Source organism: Thunnus albacares, chromosome 12 (assembly GCF_914725855.1).
Source record: "Thunnus albacares chromosome 12, fThuAlb1.1, whole genome shotgun sequence".
Lineage (NCBI taxonomy): Eukaryota > Metazoa > Chordata > Actinopteri > Scombriformes > Scombridae > Thunnus > Thunnus albacares.
This window is the reverse complement of record NC_058117.1, coordinates 29,748,613-29,768,931: the sequence shown is the minus strand read 5'-3', so window position 1 is coordinate 29,768,931 and position 20,319 is coordinate 29,748,613. Positions and strand designations below refer to the sequence as shown.

The 20,319-nt window shown below is 38.8% G+C and overlaps 2 protein-coding genes across 3 annotated transcripts in view; both read left to right on the top strand.

Moving 5' to 3' along the window:
- The window catches only part of LOC122993489 (HERV-H LTR-associating protein 1), a 58,121-nt gene extending 43,185 nt beyond the window's left edge, over positions 1 to 14,936 (top strand). Inside the window, exon 14 of the mRNA XM_044367682.1 lies at positions 14,237 to 14,936. Coding sequence (XP_044223617.1) covers positions 14,237 to 14,280 — 44 coding nt within the window. The 3' untranslated portion in view covers positions 14,281 to 14,936. The remainder of the gene's footprint in view (positions 1 to 14,236) is intronic.
- Positions 14,937 to 17,354: 2,418 nt separating this feature from the next.
- The window catches only part of oc90 (otoconin 90), a 49,994-nt gene continuing 47,029 nt past the window's right edge, over positions 17,355 to 20,319 (top strand). For both annotated transcript variants that reach the window (XM_044367675.1, XM_044367667.1), the window contains exons 1-2: positions 17,355 to 18,066; positions 18,208 to 18,259. The gene's annotated coding sequence lies outside the window, so the exon portion shown is untranslated. The remainder of the gene's footprint in view (positions 18,067 to 18,207; positions 18,260 to 20,319) is intronic.

Sequence of the window (20,319 nt, the reverse complement as noted above, 5' to 3'; positions counted from 1 at the left end):
GTTTTGACACCCAGGATCTCAGACCTGGGTGAGATCAGATCTGTCTGAGTGATATCATTCTCTGTCACCCCTCCGCTCTCACCCTGAGCCGTCATCCAGTACAGACAGAGCAGCAACGCCAGAAAAGCTGCAGCACGCCTCATTGTGAAATGTCACCTCTTTGGACAGCAAGATGCAGTCTGACACGTCTTTAAATACACATAAACAGGTCACTGATCTGCTGTATGAGAATGAAACAGGTGTCTGATAACAAATGTACAAATAGCACCAAAGATCCTTGAACACTGAGCTGAATTTAAAACAAACAACTAGTTAGAATGATGTTGTAATGGACGGGTTCACAATCTTGTAAGTGGGTCTTAAAACAACAGTCAGGAGCCCAAATTAACACTGAAATAGGTTTTTCTTGCCATAATCATTCCTCCAGTTCATACTGACCATTAGAAGATCACTTCAAAATGCACTTATAATGGAAGTGATGGAGGCCAAAATCCTCAAACCTCCTTCTGTGCAGAAATATATTTAAAAGTTTATCTGAAGCTAATATGAAGCTTCAGCGTCCAAATGAGTCAAATCAAGTAGATATCTTTCAACGTTACAGTCTTTTTAGTGCAAAAGTTCCTCTTTTTGTTACTATACTTCCACCTGCAGCTCAACAGGGAAACACTGTCCGAGGAAACACAAAGAGGGAATTTGATGCTAAAAAGACTGTAAATGTGTCAGATATCCACTTGATATGACTAACTCAGACTGCTGAAGCCTCATATAAGCTTCACATCAACTCTTAAATTCATTTTTGCACAAAATGACTTTTGGTCCAAATCACTTACATTGACAGCACATTTGAAGAGGATTTAGCCTTAGTTTGATAATCCTCTTCTTTACTACATATTCTTCTCAATCTCACAAACTGACCATATAGGATGTTGCTGATCATACGTTCAGGATGGAAACTTGTAGAGTGTAAAATGGTGTTTCTGTCAGTTTCTTTTTGATACATAGATGTCTCCAATTTTCTATTTTCATTAACAGTAATCAAAAGATCCAGACAATGAATTTTTTAAATGACTGTATTCCATAGTAAAATGCAAAGTGGGATGAATGCTATTTTTATAGTCGCTAAATGCCCTAAATTCATCCTCCAGTGAAATAGATTAGTTGATTAACAACCCCAGATGTTACATTTCTGTTAAATCTTTTTGACTCCTTTCCAATTACTTTTGCACATCACATTGTGCAAAAACATGTTTTCTAACATTATATGCAATTTTTATTTTGAATGATGTTTTTTGTAGTTTACCCATGATGCGTCTCTCTTGAGCACAAAAAGGTTGCTTTGTTCTCTCTTCATAAAACAGTTGTGTATGGACTCATAGAATATTGTCGCTACTACAGGAGTTGTACTTTTCTTCAAAATGCTTTTTGAAACGATTTTAATTACATATGACATCCTCTTCATATTCATTAACACTAGAATGTTTTTTTTTTATTCACTGATAAGTGCATACATATATAGACAATATGGACACACTAACAAATACAAAGGCGACAGGAGATGATATTGGTTTACAAAACATAAAAGGACACAGATAGGTAATGGGACAGCATGTGAAGAAAAGAAAGGGAGGGCGTGATCTGTTTGGGTTTGGATGCATTCAGGCAAGTTTTGCAGAGGTTGTTTGATATTGTCAGTCGAGATCTTTTTCATCCTGTGTCTTGTTCATGTAACCAGACAAAAATACACACACACAAATTGATTTTGGATTTCATATTTTTAATAGTGTAATGTTGAGACTTCATGCAATCAACTGTGGGTGTTTTTACAACAGACCTCACATAGCAAAAAGTAGGAATCCACTAAAAGTGTTTTCATCATTGCCATCATCAAAAATACCCCCATCTGGCCTGAGAACCAGCTCGATCACATCTCCCTTTTCCAGTTGAAGAACACATCCATTAGACACAGCGACAAAACCACCGCCAAGAGTTCTATTAAAAGAGTAAAACACCATCCTGCCATTGTGATTCAGTTGAATACCCATCATAGTTGAACGCATGTCCCATCCGCTGAATCTGAAGTAGTAGGCTCCTCTGACTGGGGCTGTAAAGATACCTGCAACAAAGGAGGAATTCATACTTTTAATTGTTTTTGTCAGGCTTTGTAGATGTGTGTCTAACTCTGGGAAGTACGTGTATGTTAGACTGTGTTAGAAATCTAATCAAGGAGTCAATTCAGTGAAAACACAAACCAAACCAAATACAAGTGAGAACTATCAAAGCTTTCACAGAAGAACCCATTAGAATAAAAAAATCTGCCAACAGAATAAAAATAGCTACATAATACTTTAAAACATGTGCAAACTATGTAAAAGAGAAAGTCCCTTCACCAAAATGGCATCATGTATATCCCAGTATAACATACTTTATCTGAAAGAGCTTTATCAGAGCTTCTAACCCAGAAATAATCTACTAAGAAAACAAGAAATACAAACAAAGGAAAAAAAATGTGACAGGCAATTTAAAGAGAGATATTCCACACTTGGACAACTAGGGATGCAATAAAAGTTATACATGAAAAGGAAATTCCAAGAAAAATAAGTTGGATCATAAATCTATAAGATTGTGTAATAGTTCTAATAAAATCAGTGTGAGAAGGTGAAAGAGGTATGTGTACCTGTATTTGGGTTATAAGCCTCGCCGATGTTGGTGTAAATGTTATTGAACTTAAGTGTGGTCCAATCACCGTAGGGTCCAATATATCCTGTGTTAGCAATGCCCGCAGAAAACGCCACCTTTGGTTGACCTGTGTGAATGTGGAAGACAAACAAAGAGAGAATATTTTCCTCTCATGTCAGTAACAGGTGCAAAATGTCACTTCTATCTCATTTGATAACTGCATTCATGTCACCCTGCATCCTGCTGCAAAGAGGATGACCCTCGATTTACTCTTGCCATTCTCACTGCTACCGTAATATGACATTTTGACTTTTTAATAATGATATAAGCAGCTCACCTGCACTCCCTCCCTTGAGCTCCTCCACCTGGAGCTCAGTGGAGCTCATTCTGGCCTCCAAATCTGTGAACACATTTAACATTTATATTGTAGAGGAGGTAAACTACATAACCGGAATTTGAAATACCTGTATGTGTATCTAATAAACTGGCAGCTGTGTGTTTTGCAACTTACCAGTGTTCTCCGTCTTGAGCTCCTCCACCGCTTTCTCACTGGTGCTCAATCTGGCCTCCAAATCTGTGAACACATTTAACATTTATATTATAGAGGAGGTAAACTACATAACTAGAACATTAAATACCTGTATGTGTATCTAATAAAATGGCAGCTGTATATTTTGCAGCTTACCGATGTTCTCCCTCATCAGCTCCTCCACCACTTTTTCACCGGCGTTCATTCTGGCCTCCAACACTGTGAACACATTTTAAGTTTTTTTACCAGAAGGTTCATTTTGAATCTTAGATATTAATCTCAGTAAACACCTTAAAGATTTGATCACATTTAACTCTTAAGCTTGACAGGAAAAACATCACAAACATGAATTAATTATATATCATTTAATAAAATGTAAATATCTACCTGCATTTTTGTTTTCACTGGCTGTCAGTCTGGCCTGTATGGCTGGGATAAAAGCAGTAAATTAGTCCTAAAAGCAACAAATATGTGAACATTGCATGAATCTGTTTAGCACTATGTGAATGAACCTGTATTCTCTTGCTCCAGCTCCTCAAAATACCTGTATGTGTATCTAATAAACTGGCAGCTGTGTGTTTTGCAGCTTACCGGTGTTCTCCCTCTTGAGCTCCTCCACCACTTTTTCACCGGTGTTCAATCTGGCCTCCAAATCTGTGAACACATTTCTGTTTACTATTATGAAAGGTTTACAGTCGACCAACAGCAAGTATGAAATTACATTAAAATCTCTAATATGTGAAAAGTGCATGAATCTGTTTAGCACTATGTGAATGAACCTGTATTCTCTTGCTCCAGCTCCTCAAAATACCTGTATGTGTATCTAATAAACTGGCAGCTGTGTGTTTTGCAGCTTACCGGTGTTCTCCGTCTTGAGCTCCTCCACCACTTTTTCACTGGCGTTCATTCTGGCCTCCAAAGCTGTGAACACATTTAAAGTTTTTTTACCAGAAGGTTCATCTTGAATCTTAGATATTAATCTCAGTAAACACCTTAAAGATTTATATCATTTAATAAAATGTAAATATCTACGTTGTTTTTGATTTCACTGGCTGTCAGTCTTGCCTGTATGGCTGGGATAAAAGCAGTAAATTAGTCCTAAAAGTAATGACTATGTGAACATTGCATGAATCTGTTTAGCACTATGTGAATGAACCTGTATTCTCTTGCTCCAGCTCCTCAAAATACCTGTATGTGTATCTAATAAACTGGCAGCTGTGTGTTTTGCAGCTTACCGGTGTTCTCCGTCTTGAGCTCCTCCACCACTTTCTCACTGGTGCTCAATCTGGCCTCCAAATCTGTGAACACATTTAACATTTATATTATAGAGGAGGTAAACTACATAACTAGAACATTAAATACCTGTATGTGTATCTAGTAAACTGGCAGCTGTGTGTTTTGCAGCTTACCGGTGTTCTCCGTCTTGAGCTCCTCCACCACTTTCTCACTGGTGTTCAATCTGACCTCCAAATCTGTGAACACATTTCTGTTTACTATCATGAAAGGTTTACAGTCGACCAACAGCAAGTATGAAATTACATTAAAATCTCTAATATGTGAAAAGTGCATGAATCTGTTTAGCACTATGTGAATGAACCTGTATTCTCTTGCTCCAGCTTCTCGATCTTGCTCTTGCTGTCCCTCAGCTCCATACTGTGTTGGATCACCATTTCTCTCAGCGCCTTCAGCTCATCCCAGATATCAGGGGTGACGTTAGTCTGATCACTGGTTGTTTTGACACCCAGGATCTCAGGCCGAACATCTGTCTGAGTGATATCATTCTCTGTCACCCCTCCACTCTCACCCTGAGCCGTCGTCCAGTACAGACAGAGCAGCAACGCCAGAAAAGCTGCAGCACGCCTCATTGTGAAATGTCACCTCTTTGGACAGCAAGATGCAGTCTGACACGTCTCGCTGAGTTCACGTCTTTAAATACACATGAACAGGTCACTGATCTGCTGTATGAGAATGAAACAGGTGTCTGATAACAAATGTACAAATAGCACCAAAGATCCTTGAACACTGAGCTGAATTTAAAACAAACAACTAGTTAGAATGATGTTGTAATGGACGGGTTCACAATCTTGTAAGTCTTTCTTAAAACAGCAGTCAGGAGCCCAAATTAACATTGAAATAGGTTTTTCTTGCCATAATCATTCCTCCTGTTCATACTGACCATTAGAAGATCACTTCAAAATGCACTTATAATGGAAGTGATGGAGGCCAAAATCCTCAAACCTCCCGTGCAGAAATATATTTAAAAGTTTATCTGAAGCTAATATGAAGCTTCAGCGTCCAAATGAGTCAAATCAAGTAGATATCTTTCAACGTTACAGTCTTTTTAGTGCAAAAGTTCCTCTTTTTGTTACTATACTTCCACCTGCAGCTCAACAGGGAAACACTGTCCGAGGAAACACAAAGAGGGAATTTGATGCTAAAAAGACTGTAAATGTGTCAGATATCCACTTGATATGACTAACTCAGACTGCTGAAGCCTCATATAAGCTTCACATCAACTCTTAAATTCATTTTTGCACAAAATGACTTTTGGTCCAAATCACTTACATTGACAGCACATTTGAAGAGGATTTAGCCGTAGTTTGATAATCCTCTTCTTTTCTACATATTCTTCTCAATCTCACAAACTGACCATATAGGATGTTGCTGATCATACGTTCAGGATGGAAACTTGTAGAGTGTAAAATGGTGTTTCTGTCAGTTTCTTTTTGATACATAGATGTCTCCAATTTTCTATTTTCATTAACAGTAATCAAAAGATCCAGAAAATGATTTTTTTAAATGACTGTATTCCATAGTAAAATGTAAAGTGGGATGAATGCTATTTTTATAGCCGCTAAATGCCCTAAATTCATCCTCCAGTGAAATAGATTAGTTGATTAACAACCCCAGATGTTACATTTCTGTTAAATCTTTTTGACTCCTTTCCAATTACTTTTGCACATCACATTGTGCAAAAACATGTTTTCTAACATTATATGCAATTTTTATTTTGAATGATGTTTTTTGTAGTTTACCCATGATGCGTCTCTCTTGAGCACAAAAAGGTTGCTTTGTTCTCTCTTCATAAAACAGTTGTGTATGGACTCATAGAATATTGTCGCTACTACAGGAGTTGTACTTTTCTTCAAAATGCTTTTTGAAATGATTTTAATTACATATGACATCCTCTTCATATTCATTAACACTAGAATGTTTTTTTTTTATTCACTGATAAGTGCATACATATATAGACAATATGGACACACTAACAAATACAAAGGCGACAGGAGATGATATTGGTTTACAAAACATAAAAGGACACAGATAGGTAATGGGACAGCATGTGAAGAAAAGAAAGGGAGGGCGTGATCTGTTTGGGTTTGGATGCATTCAGGCAAGTTTTGCAGAGGTTGTTTAATATTGTCAGTCGAGATCTTTTTCATCTTGTGTCTTGTTCATGTAACCAGACAAAAATACACACACACAAATTGATTATTTGGATTTCATATTTTTAATAGTGTAATGTTGAGACTTCATGCAATCAACTGTGGGTGTTTTTACAACAGACCTCACATAGTAAAAAGTAGGAATCCACTGAAAGTGTTTTGATTACTGTAATTATCATAAGCACTAAAACCTGCACTGAGAACCAGATAGATCTTATCTCCCTTTTCCAGTTGAAGAACAAATGCATTAGACACAGTGGCATAACCACCGTTAACTCTATCATAAGAGAAAGTCATTTGCCTGTCATTGTGATTCAGTTGAATACCCACTGAATATGTATCACGTTGTTCCCACCCGCTGAATCTGAAGAAGTAGGTTCCTCTGACTGGGGCTGTAAAGATACCTGCAACAAAGGAGGAATTCAGTCTTTTAATTGTTTTTGTCAGGCTTTGTAGATGTGTGTCTAACTCTGGGAAGTACGTGTATGTTAGACTGTGTTAGAAATCTAATCAAGGAGTCAATTCAGTGAAAACACAAACCAAACCAAATACAAGTGAGAACTATCAAAGCTTTCACAGAAGAACCCATTAGAATAAAAAATCTGCCAACAGAATAAAAATAGCTACATAATACTTTAAAACGTGCAAACTATGTAAAAGAGAAAGTCCCTTCACCAAAATGGCATCATGTATATCCCAGTATAACATACTTTATCTGAAAGAGCTTTATAAGAGCTTCTAACCCAGAAATAATCTACTAAGAAAACAAGAAATACAAACAAAGGGAAAAAAATGGAGAGACAGGCAATTTAAAGAGAGATATTCCACACTTGGACAACTAGGGATGCAATAAAAGTTATACATGAAAAGGAAATTCCAAAAAAAATAAGTTGGACCATAAATCTATAAGATTGGGTAATAATTCTAATTAAAGCTGCAAGCAGTGATGAACGGGCCCTCGCGCCTCCACGCATGTCAGGCCACGACGCAATCGAAGGTCTTCTGTCACGGGCATGTAGATGTCTTCAGACCCGGGCTGTTTTCAGACAGTGCAAGAAGGAGATAAACATCACTTCCTTTGTCCACTGTTTTGCCTGCTGCTGGGGCTGCTTCGCTGAAATTTCATAGGGGGCGCTATTCAGCCAGTTTGCATCACTGATGGAATATTGTCATGTAGACGTGTTCAGGCCAGGAGTCTTATCAAACATGTAAAGTTTGGTACAGACTGGAGCATGTACAATAAAGTTATAGCAACTTCCTCTGTCATGGCGAAGCATCAAATCTCAACGGTGCGAGGATGAGAATTTTCTGCTGGGTGAGACATGTCTGTCTTGCTCACACCTGTGTCATCAAAATGATGCAAGTTTTGGGCCCATTCACTTGAATTTCAATTAGTAAACGGAAAACTCTTGATGAGTTTGTGTGTATAATTGAGTTTTGGTTCGATCTCTCTATGACATTCCCACGGGCCGTGGCGGCCATTTTAGATACATAGGTGGCGCTATAGAGCACATTTTGGCACTTTGGGGGATAATTTTTACATTTTATCAAATTTTTCACCAGACCTCATGTGTGTGCCAAATTTGGTGAGTTTTTTTGTTTAGGGGGTTAAACCTAGGTCTGAAGTGGCGTAATAATAAAGAAAGAAAGAAAGAAAGAAACAGAACAGATACAAAAGGGTCTTCGCCCTTTTGGGGCTCAGGCCCTAATAAAATCAGTGTGAGAAGGTGAAAGAGGTATATGTACCTGTAGTTGGGTCATAAGCCTCGCCGGTGTTGGTGAAAATTTTACTGAACTGAAGTGTGATGGCAGTATTGAAGGGTCCAACTGATCCTTCGTCAGTAAGGCCGACAGAAAACGCCACCTTTGGTTGATCTGTGTGAATGTGGAAGACACACAAAGAGAGAATATTTTCCTCTCATGTCAGTAACAGGTGCAAAATGTCACTTCTATCTCATTTGATAACTGCATTCATGTCACCCTGCATCCTGCTGCACAGAGGATGACCCTCGATTTACTCTTGCCATTCTCACTGCTACCGTAATATGACATTTTGACTTTTTAATAATGATATAAGCAGCTCACCTGCACTCCCTCCCTTGAGCTCCTCCACCTGGAGCTCAGTGGAGCTCATTCTGGCCTCCAAATCTGTGAACACATTTAACATTTATATTATAGAGGAGGTAAACTACATAACCGGAATTTGAAATACCTGTATGTGTATCTAATAAACTGGCAGCTGTGTGTTTTGCAGCTTACCAGTGTTCTCCGTCTTGAGCTCCTCCACCACTTTCTCACTGGTTGTCAGTCTGGCCTGTATGGCTGGGATAAAAGTAGTAAATTAGTCCTAAAAGTAATGACTATGTGAACATTGCATGAATTTGTTTAGCACTATGTGAATGAACCTGTATTCTCTTGCTCCAGCTCCTCAAAATACCTGTATGTGTATCTAGTAAACTGGCAGCTGTGTGTTTTGCAGCTTACCGGTGTTCTCCGTCTTGAGCTCCTCCACCACTTTCTCACTGGTGCTCAATCTGGCCTCCAAATCTGTGAACACATTTAACATTTATATTGTAGAGGAGGTAAACTACATAACTAGAACATTAAATACCTGTATGTGTATCTAGTAAACTGGCAGCTGTGTGTTTTGCAGCTTACCGGTGTTCTCCCTCTTGAGCTCCTCCACCACATTTTCACTGGCGTTCAATCTGACCTCCAAATCTGTGAACACATTTCTGTTTACTATCATGAAAGGTTTACAGTCGACCAACAGCAAGTATGAAATTACATTAAAATCTCTAATATGTGAAAAGTGCATGAATCTGTTTAGCACTATGTGAATGAACCTGTATTCTCTTGCTCCAGCTTCTCGATCTTGCTCTTGCTGTTACTCAGCTCCATACTGTGTTGGATCACCATGTCTCTCAGCGCCTTCAGTTCATCCCAGATATCAGGGGTGATGTTAGTCTGATCACTGGTTGCTTTGACACCCAGGATCTCAGACCGAACATCGGTCTGAGTGATATCATTCTCTGTCACCCCTCCGCTCTCACCCTGAGCCGTCGTCCAGTACAGACAGAGCAGCAACGCCAGAAAAGCTGCAGCACGCCTCATTGTGAAATGTCACCTCTTTGGACAGCAAGATGCAGTCTGACACGTCTCGCTGAGTTCCCGTCTTTAAATACACATAAACAGGTCACTGATCTGCTGTATGAGAATGAAACAGGTGTCCGATAACAAATGTACAAATAGCACCAAAGATCCTTGAACACTGAGCTGAATTTAAAACAAACAACATTCACTTCAGATCACTTCAAAATGCACTTATAATGTAAGTGATGGAGGCCAAAATCCTCAAACCTCCCATGCAGAAATATATTTAAAAATTTATCTGAAGCTAATATGAAGCTTCAGCGTCCAAATGAGTCAAATCAAGTAGATATCTTTCAACGTTACAGTCTTTTTAGTGCAAAAGTTCCTCTTTTTGTTACTATACTTCCACCTGCAGCTCAACAGGGAAACACTGTCTGAGGAAACACAAAGAGAGAATTTGATGCTAAAAAGACTGTAAATGTGTCAGATATCCACTTGATATGACTAACTCAGACTGCTGAAGCCTCATATAAGCTTCACATCAACTCTTAATTGCATTTTTGCACAAAATGACTTTTGGTCCAAATCACTTACATTGAAAGCACATTTGAAGAGGATCTTTTAATATCCGGTATGAACAGGAGGAATGATAACAGCGAGGAAAACCTCTTTCAGTGTTCATATGGACACCTGACTGTTGTTTTAAGACAGACTGGGATTTCAGTCTCTGATCTTTTTGTGTGTATGAGTTGGTTTTCCCAGACTCAGGTTTCAGTATCCCCAAATCAAAAGCTTAGAGTCAGTATTTTAACCTCATAGTCATTCTTTTATTTCAGTATCTTGTGTGTTGCAGAGGCTCACTCTGGACTCCAACACTGTGAATTTAACATTTAACATTAATATTGTGATAATGTTTATGGTCAGCAGGTTTCAAGTTTTTTACATGATCACTATGTAGGCCAACCTGTGCTCTTATTTTCACACGTTGTTACTCTGACTAGAAGATCTGCAATAGAAGGCAAAATTAATAAGCAGATTAATAATTGATCAACAGCCAGATGTAAAATCTCATATTGAACTTGTCTCTGCTAAATACATAAATGGCTGATGGCTGATACTCAGTTGTCAAACTACAAAACTAAAAATGGAAATATACAGTATATCCACCATAAACCTGATATAAAAGTTACACGGATGGATCTAATCCCATATAAATAGATGTGGGCCTTTAAAACCACTGGCTGTTAGTCTGGACCAACATGACAGATAGTTCTGCTGCATGAGCTGCAACTAAAGCAATAAACTACTCAGAACAGTCATTTTGATAATATACAAACATTGCATGAATGTGTGAAGCTCTGTGTGACTGACGTTAATGCACTCACCTGTATTCTCTTGCTCCAGCTTCTCTATCTTGCTCTTGCTGTTCCTCAGCTCCACCCTGTGTTGGATCACCGTGTCTCTCAGCTCCTTCAGCTCAGCCCAGATATCAGGGGTGATGTTAGTCTGTGAATTTTTTGCCGATATCCGATATGCTGATATTTCCAACTCATTGTGGCCGATGCCGATATATGCACATATTTTTTTCCAGCTAGCTGAGGAGACTATTACACATGCAATCATAGATTGTACTAAGTATGATCAAGAAAGACAATATATGAAGGAAGAATTTAGGAAGACTGGAGTTCAGGAGCTCAGCGTTAAAACTTTAATGAACCTGCCAAGTTGGTGGAGCAGTAGAGTTTTCTTTGAGTTTATTAGACAGACAGGATTGATGCGCCTAATACGCTGGTTGCCAACCGCTGTTATAAACCAAAAACAAGAAGTTTTTTTTTTCCAAACAGAGTGGTACATTCTGTCAGCCAAGGTGTTTCCTATCTGTGCAGCCGAACATAGCAGCTCCCCCACGGACTATTTTACCCTGGCGGTCCCGGTGTTTCCTCCGCAGGCTCCACTTCACTCAAGCTGCTTGTCAGATCAGCTGCTTTTTCCCACTTAAACCTGAATAACAAACCGGGGCTCAGTGCTCCGGTTGGATCCACACGGAGAGCCGGGGCTAACGTTTGACGTTGCTTTTGAATTTGATGCGAGCAGCAACTGGGAGCCAGTGGAGGGATATCAACAGCGGGGTGACATGTGCTGTTTTGGGCTGACTGAAGACCAGACGGGCCACCACGTTCTGGATCATCTGCAGAGGTTTAAGTGTACATGCAGGGAGGCCTGCCAGTAAGGAGTTGCAGTAGTCGATGCGTGATATTACGAGAGCCTGTACCAGGAGTTGTGCTGAATGCTCAGACAGGTAGGGTCTTATCCTCCTGATATCGTACAGGGCAAACCAACACAACTGAGTAACTGAGGCCACGTGAACCTTAAAGGTTAGTTAGTCATCGATCAAGACACCCAAGTTCCGGGCAGATTTTGTGGGCATGAGTTGGGTTGATTCGAGCTGGATGCTGATGTTTTGTTGTATGGAAGGACTGGCTGGCATGACAAGGAGGTCGGCGTTAGAGAGGTTAAGCTGAAGGTGGCGTTCTTTCGTCCATGCTGATATATCGGCAAGGCATGAAGAGATCCTAGCCGAGACTGTGTGGTCTTCCAGTGGGAATGACAGGAAGAGCTGGGTGTCGTCAGTATAGCATTGTTATAAGAAACCATGGGAGTAGATGATTGCACCAGGTGAGGTGGTGTATAATGAGAAAAGAAGGGGACCAAGCACTGACTCTCGAGGAACCAATGTTAATGTAATGCTGCACACAGACTTTTAATAGGAAGCTTTTTACATTTCCAGAGTGAGTGAAGGAATCAGGACAGAGGAGACAGAAGTGAGGAAGAATTGCAGGATATAAAAGTGTTGAAAGAAAAACAAAGAGAAAGTAAAGAAGACACAACTGATTCAAGATTGTAAGAAACAGTTTAAGGAGGAAAGAGAAACACATAGAAGCAGCCCAGGTGTCAGGTGATGGAGAGACATGAATACATTCAAAGCAGGAAAACTGGTAAGAAACTTACAGCTGTATATAGATAAATACTGTTCTGGTAAGTATTTTTAAAGGCACAATCTGTTATCCAAATGTTAACTAAAGGACGTCCTAACAAAAAAAAGTCAAAGCACAAGATTGAAACCTGCTATAAAAGGACTTACAGATCCTTTAATACAGGTACTAACACTACACAACAACTGTGTTATCATGATGTTTTCACAAGCTGTGAAAAGGCTGAATAGGTGAGAAATACTTTTTATCGGGGCTGTCAGCCAAGGATTCAGTTACACTGTACAGTGGATGAGGTTGTACAGTATCAGCGTCTGCCACAAAAGTAGTTAGTAGTTTAGCTGACTTCACTAACATTCACAGCTTTTGAGCAGAAGCGAGTCGCTCTGCCCTCCGTGTCCACTACACTTCTCTGTTTTCCTTACAGTTAGTTTTGCACTTAGGTCTTTACAAAAAAATGTATTAGGTTCTTGAAAATGTTGTGAAGTCAATTAATTTCAATGTAATTGCTGCCCTTTATCCATTATTTTTCTCTCTTATTATCTCTTTCAGCCTCTTCATCATGCCCACTGATCAAAACAAAGGTTGGCTTTTTAGAAATCCTCCTCCCGTGTTTAAAAGTCTGTCTGAAGTCAGTTTGACTGTGACGATTTAGCCTCTGGGGGAAACGGCCAATATTTCGGGGGTTTAGGCGAAGACTTCCTCTTCTGCGCACCGCCATTGTTTACAGTCCGAATAGCAACTTGAGACACGAGTAGCCAGTTTGCAGTCAGTTAACACTTTAAAACCAAACAAACATTGATACTTTTTGTAGGTGTTTCAGGTCCAGACAACATTTTGGCCAATGCATTCCGCCTCTTTCACTCCCACACAGACTGTTTACCTGGATGCAACTTGCACGTTCCTGTAGAAATTGCTGGAACTGAAACAGAAACCAGAACACTTCTTGTCCCTTGCCTACAGATTCTTCATTCATATGCAGATATGTGTTTATAGGGATTAGTCAACTGCTAACACAGCCTGAAGCATCAGTCTTGTTGCTATGGTTACCTGCAGTTTTATATAATGTGAGCAGACAAGTATCAAGTGAACCTACAATATTTCTGGGAAGACTTTATCAGAAAGGTGACAGTTGACAGCTGCTGAGTTTATTTCTGAACACATAGAGTTAAAAATCTGCTGCAACGTCAATTTACTGGTGATTGATACAGTTTAGAGTCACCACAGAGTAAAATATGTTTCGGGAAAGTTGCAGTAGGTGGTTGTGAAAAGTACACAAATAATTTAACAGTTTAAGTGAAAAATAGATTATTGAATTTTTTAGAGAAAATATGAAAAGTTATGAAACTTTTGTGCTAAAAATTGAAGCATTACTGAAGTAAAGAAATGTTTAAAAGAATATGTCAAAGTTACCAAACCAGATTAAAGCAACAGCTGAGAGAGGAATCCTGTCTCCAGTCTCAGTTACCTGGTTGTAATCCACCACCATCCTCCCTCCACAGATCTGAAACAGAGATGCCTGACAAGGATGTGCGATAAACTGTGACCAGAGTGGCAGCAGAGAGACACAAAGAGCTCTTCATCATCGCAGGAAGTGACCGAGTATGACCCACAAACTACAAACTAAAGCTGAGTGCACTTCTGGAGTATGGAAATATATCTGGTCATTTCCAGGTCTGGAGATAGGTTTGAAAACTGAAAACTATCAAATAACACTATGCATTTTACACCTATGTCATCTCACATCTTTTAATATCTGTCACTATAAAGCATAATAATCTACACAGTGATACAATGTAGTTATTAGAGCCAAGAAGAAGACTGTTAATACCAAACACCACAAGATGAGGTGTGAAAGAAATCTGGAATTTAAATCCAGAATTGAAGCTGTATAAAAAAAAAAAATCTCTCCACATATTATTTATGAAAATCATTCAAATCTTCAAATCAATCTGGATTTTTTTGAAAAAAAGTAGAAATCTTGTCTTTTTTCTCAGAAACTTATGAACATTTGTGTCAGTTGTGTCAGTTCAATAAAAATCTGGTTAATTTTCCAAGCTGCGACACTTGACCTTTGTTTCATCTATATTAAAGAAAATTTATATCCACTGTGGAAATTTTATAATCAAGATCTGTCGTTTTCAGAAACATGAGAGCAAACAACAGTTATGATCTTTAAATAAAAATCTTGTTTGTTTTTCTAAAGAGCTCCAAAATCCTTTGGCCTGCTTATGTTAATAATCTGATGACACAGATATTTTATGATCCCGCTGTTGCAAGTTACTGCTCTCAGATTAATATCATTTATATGTAAAGTAACAAACAATAGATACACTTTTTTTTTTTTTTTACACTTTTAATTACCTCTGTGTAGAATTTAGTGATATCTAGTGAAACAGACTTATATATGTTTTAATTAGTGTATAATCACCTGAAAATAAGAATTGTTGTGGTTTTGTTACCTTAGAATGAGCCCTGTATACCTACAGAGGCAGCGGGTCCTCGTCCATGTTGCACCGCCATGTTTCTACAGCAGCCCAGAACGGACAAACCAAACACTGGCTCTAGAGAGCACCTTTCATGTTTTTTGCAAATTTCACAGCCACTGTAGGTTCTCCTACATGCTTGGGGAGGGGGAGGGTGGTGGGGACCCTCTTGTATCTGTTCTGTTTCTTTCTTTCTTTCTTTCTTCTTTCTTTATTAATCCGCCAATTCAACCCTAAATTTGACCCCCTAAACATCCTCAAAAACTCACCAAATTTGGCATGCACATCAGGTCTGGTTAAAAATTTGATAAAATATAAAAATAAACCCCCCAAAGTGCCAAAGTGTACTCTATAGCGCCTCCTATGTCACTAAAATGGCCGCCACGGCCCGTAGGAATGTCGTAGAGAGATCGAACCAAAACTCAATTATTCGTTTCATCAAGACCTACAAATCATACGCTGACACCCCTGACCTAAATCCAACAGGAAGTCCACAATTCACCCATGAAAGTATGACTTTCTGCCAATTTTGGACCCCGAACAAACGCTATCTCCAAACTGAGGCGTCTGACATCTAAACCACCACTCAGACCACTTTCAAACCCGAATCAATGGATTCACGATGAAAATTCCTACTAAGATGTGATTTTGAATGTAAGATTTGGCCAAAGTCATTGGATTTATGAAGATATTTCCACTAGAAGACTGCTCTGAAATCCTGCTCTCAATCTGATGGGAAGAAAGGCGGGGGATGGGTGTGGGGGTTGAATGCAGCTCATTTTTGTAGGATACAGCAGAAAGGCCTATATACATACAGTACATTATATACAAACTTTGTATGAAGTTTGGTGTTATTATCATTTATTTTACAATAGATGTAGATCTTATATGTATAATTCAGTAGTGGGGATGACCTATGAGGGGAAGGGAAAAATGGAGTGAGGGTGACAGTTAAGTTATAAAGTGCTGCAGAAAAATACCATCAAAACTAAAATTTGTAGCTCTGTACTGCAGTTTTTCCTTTATTAGGTCCCAAGCACCTAGCGGTTCACTCACACTCTCCATTCAAATATATGAGTATTTTTCTGTGTCCAGCTGCATTTACTTATTGTCTCTACACACCTGACAGCACACATGTCAATCAAACTTTGACCAGGTCATGTGGGTTAAAAGTCTTTACTTTTCTAAAAATAGACTTGATGAAAATTAGGAAATTAATTTGTTTTACACACAAACTCATTATTAATTATAATTGAAATTCAAGTGAATGGGCCCAAAACTTGCATCATTTTGATGACACAGGTGTGAGTAAGACAGACATGTCTCACCCTGCAGAAAATTCTCATCCTCGCACCGTTGAGATTTGATGTTTTGCCATGACAGAGGAAGTTGCTATAACTTTATTGTAAATGCTCCAGTCTGCACCAAACTTTACATGTTTGATAAGATTCCCGGCCTGAACACGTCTACATGACAATATTCCATCAGTGATGCAAACTGGCTGAATAGCGCCCCCTATGAAATTTCAGCGAAGCAGCCCCAGCAGCAGGAAAAACAGTGGACAAAGGAAGTGATGTTTATCTCCTTCTTGTACTGTCTGAAAACAGCCCAGGTCTGAAGACATCTACATGCCCGTGACAGAAGACCTTCGATTGCGTCGTGGCCTGACGTGCGTGGAGGCGCGAGGGCCCGTTCATCGCTGCTTGCAGCTTTAATCATTACACAAATATCTTCCCTCCAGACAAGTTTTAAGACATGTAAAAATGCTCTTCTTTGAATAAAAATTTGTGTCTGACATAGTTTCCACAAACAAGATCAATTGCCTTTGTATGAACACTTTAAAATTATATCTACTTTTTCTCCCTAATTAAGAAAATCTAGAATTTCTGAATATGTGATAATTGTTTATTTTAAAAGTGTAACTTCTGGGCACCAGATGTCTCCTCCTTCACTGTAAAGTCAATTTTCAGTGTTTGTGAACTGGAGATTTCAAGTTCCAACTTCACACTTGAGTAAGATGAATACTGGACCACGATTGGCTCCAAACTAGTTGTGATGTCACAAATCATGCTCATAGGTACACTTGTTAAACTGAGATTTAAGGTTAGCAGGAAACTTTCCTTCTTCAGCAGATGAATGTAAAAACAAACTGTACACACAGAGAAGAGAAAACATCCAACTGAAGGAACAAGAAGAAAAACATGTTGTTGAGTCCTCATGCATACTGGTCAAACACATAAAACCAACAATATAAGAACCTGCTCATCTCTTGTGTTTACAGACTGCTCAGTAACTTCAACATTACTGTGTTAACAAAGAGAGTGAAGTCTTACTAAACTGTACATTTGCTGAACAACATCAGAAAGAACAAAAATAACCTGCAAGTTGAATCAACACTCTTAAACACAAAATAAAATATGATTTTCACCAAACTAGCCACTTCCTGTGTGCAACATGAAATTAGACATAAACATCTGTACCATCCTCCCCCACAGATGCACCTGTCCCACACAATGACCCCCTATCAATGCCCCTGTCATTAAACCCACAGCTCCTCAGCTTCACTGACCTATTGATCCCCCCTCCCTCCTTACCTGCTGGTAATCATTGATCTGAACTCCTGCAGGGATCAGATAAGAACAGGTCGACCCCCAGGTCACAGATCCACCCCCCCTTGGGACAAAGACCACTCTGTGGGTCCCCCTGCCAGGACCTCCCCCTCAGCTGAAGCCTCAAATACCTGAACAGAAACCAAACCATGATAAGCTGCTGCTCAGGTGTCACCTGATAGCCAATAAGACCTGGACCCAAGGGGCTAAAGGTGCCCCCCCCACTCTTCTCTTCAGGTAGAACTGATAAACAGTTTCTGAATTTGAGTGCTGCTTCTGTTGGGAAACTACAAAAGCTTTAAAAAGGCTTCTAGCTTCTCTTTTGGCAGTTTATCCATTAGAGCTGAGAGTTATTCATAATAATGACCCGTTCTGCAGCACTAAACGTCATTCAATGAGGAACTTCTTCAGCTCGTCCACCACAAATAAGGTAAGATTTTAATTCCAGTTTGTAGTTTAGTTAGTTTATTGTTGCACTCAGTGTTTACAGGCATGTTTATTCATACTTACATGTCATAGCTTGTGGTTTTGCTTTATACAAGTGACAGAGGAGTCAAAGTCATATATTCCAATAATACTGTGGACTCAAAAGGCTTTGTGTTTTATGAAATGGGTTTCATACAATGACAACACAAGGGAATTCTCGCGTTTTAACTCTTAGTTTTGGTTTAGCAGCACATTTCCTACCTGGTTCAGTCTCAGTTTTCTGATAAACTGCCCAGCAGCAAACAGCAGACACACACAGTTAGAGACTAGCTGGTGAGGAAAGTGGAACATGTAGCACCTAACGAGACAGGTAGTTTTCTCAGACGTTGGTGGAGACCAAACCAGAGCTAAAAAGAGAGTGAATATTGGACTAACTTTAATGTGTTTTAACAGTTTTTCTGTTCAGAAGTGGACAAAAAAACAAACAATTAATCCATTCAAAAGCTTAAACCAAATTGTTTTAGTTGCCCTTTAACAAGAATCCAAACGGCAGCTAGCCATGCAGATATTCTATTATTGTGTGAGTGCATTTACATGTGCACTAGTATGATCAGGTTTTTGGAGTTACAGTACGTTTTGCCATTTTAAACGTCAAATCCTGGTTTCCGAAACTGGACATGTCTTTAGCCTGGTTTTGAGAATCTGGGAATGAATGATATAAATTAATGATATAAAGGAAGAGGAGTATTTTCTACTGCTTCTCAGACGGAATCCCTAAAAATTGTTTAAACCAATTACATAGCAGATTCTGAGGCCTGTTTTACTAAGTCTGACAGTGCAAACGCATACAATGACAAGCTGTCAAGTTGGGACTCTTGTTTAATTCCTTTTAACTCACATGCTGTAGTGGATGTAAAGAGCTTTGCTGAATATCCATTTATTCACCCATGAATGGATGAAAGTTGAAAATGTAACAACGGAGACTGATGATCTGATTATTATTGCGGTTGTATGAGAAAAAATATTTTTAGAGACTGATGAGGTCAGAAGAATCCCGAACAGCAAAAATCTCTCTCGGTGTTATATAGTTTATTAAACTGGTTTTATGTTCTTTGAGCATAAAAGATACTTACATAAGCTATGTATTACAGTGATCAGGCGAACAAGATGCACATTTGATACAGCATCTCTCCATGAGTATCTAGCCTTGTTTTGCTGCAGCCTTTATGTTAATCTGACTGAGTTCAAGTCAGACTTGTTAGGTGTTGGAAGTGTTAAAGAAATGCAGTACAGTTCTGAGATACTTGTACTTTACTTGAGTATTTCCATGTGATGTTACTTTCTACATTTCAGAGGGAAATATTGTACTTTCTACTCCACTACATTTATTTAACAGCTTTAGTTACTTTTCAGATGAAGATTTGACACAATGGATAATATAACAAGCTTTTAAAATACAACACATTGTTAAAGATGAAACCAGTGGTTTCCAACCTTTTTGGCTTTTGACGTCTTACAAAAAGCAGTGTGTAGTCGGGGTCACATTTCACATGTCTATGAGATGTTAACAGCTCCACCAAATAGTGATTTTTCCCTCTAAACTTCTCACATGCTTTCATTTCAATAAATGTTCAAATGATCCAATATTTCAGCAAAAATCAAAGATTAGAGAAAAAGTCCAAAAACTGAAAACAGATTTTTGTATCAGAACTTTGTTTTTTCTTCTTTCCTCTCCCATTAATCATCTCACCACCCCTCAGATTTATCTGCTGACCCTTTGGAGGGGCCCGACCCCTAGGTTGGGAACCACTGGACTAAACTAGCTAACTGTATATAAAGTAGTGTAAACTAGCTCCACCTCCAGCAGCTACAACAGTAACATGCTGCTCTAACACTGATGCTTCACTATTAATAATCTAATGATGTCATATATAATAATATATCAGTCAGAGGGACCAAACCACTACTTTTACTGCAATACTTTAACTACATCAAGCTCATAATACTTATGTACTTTTACTGCAATACTTTAACTACATCAAGCTCATAATACTTATGTACTTT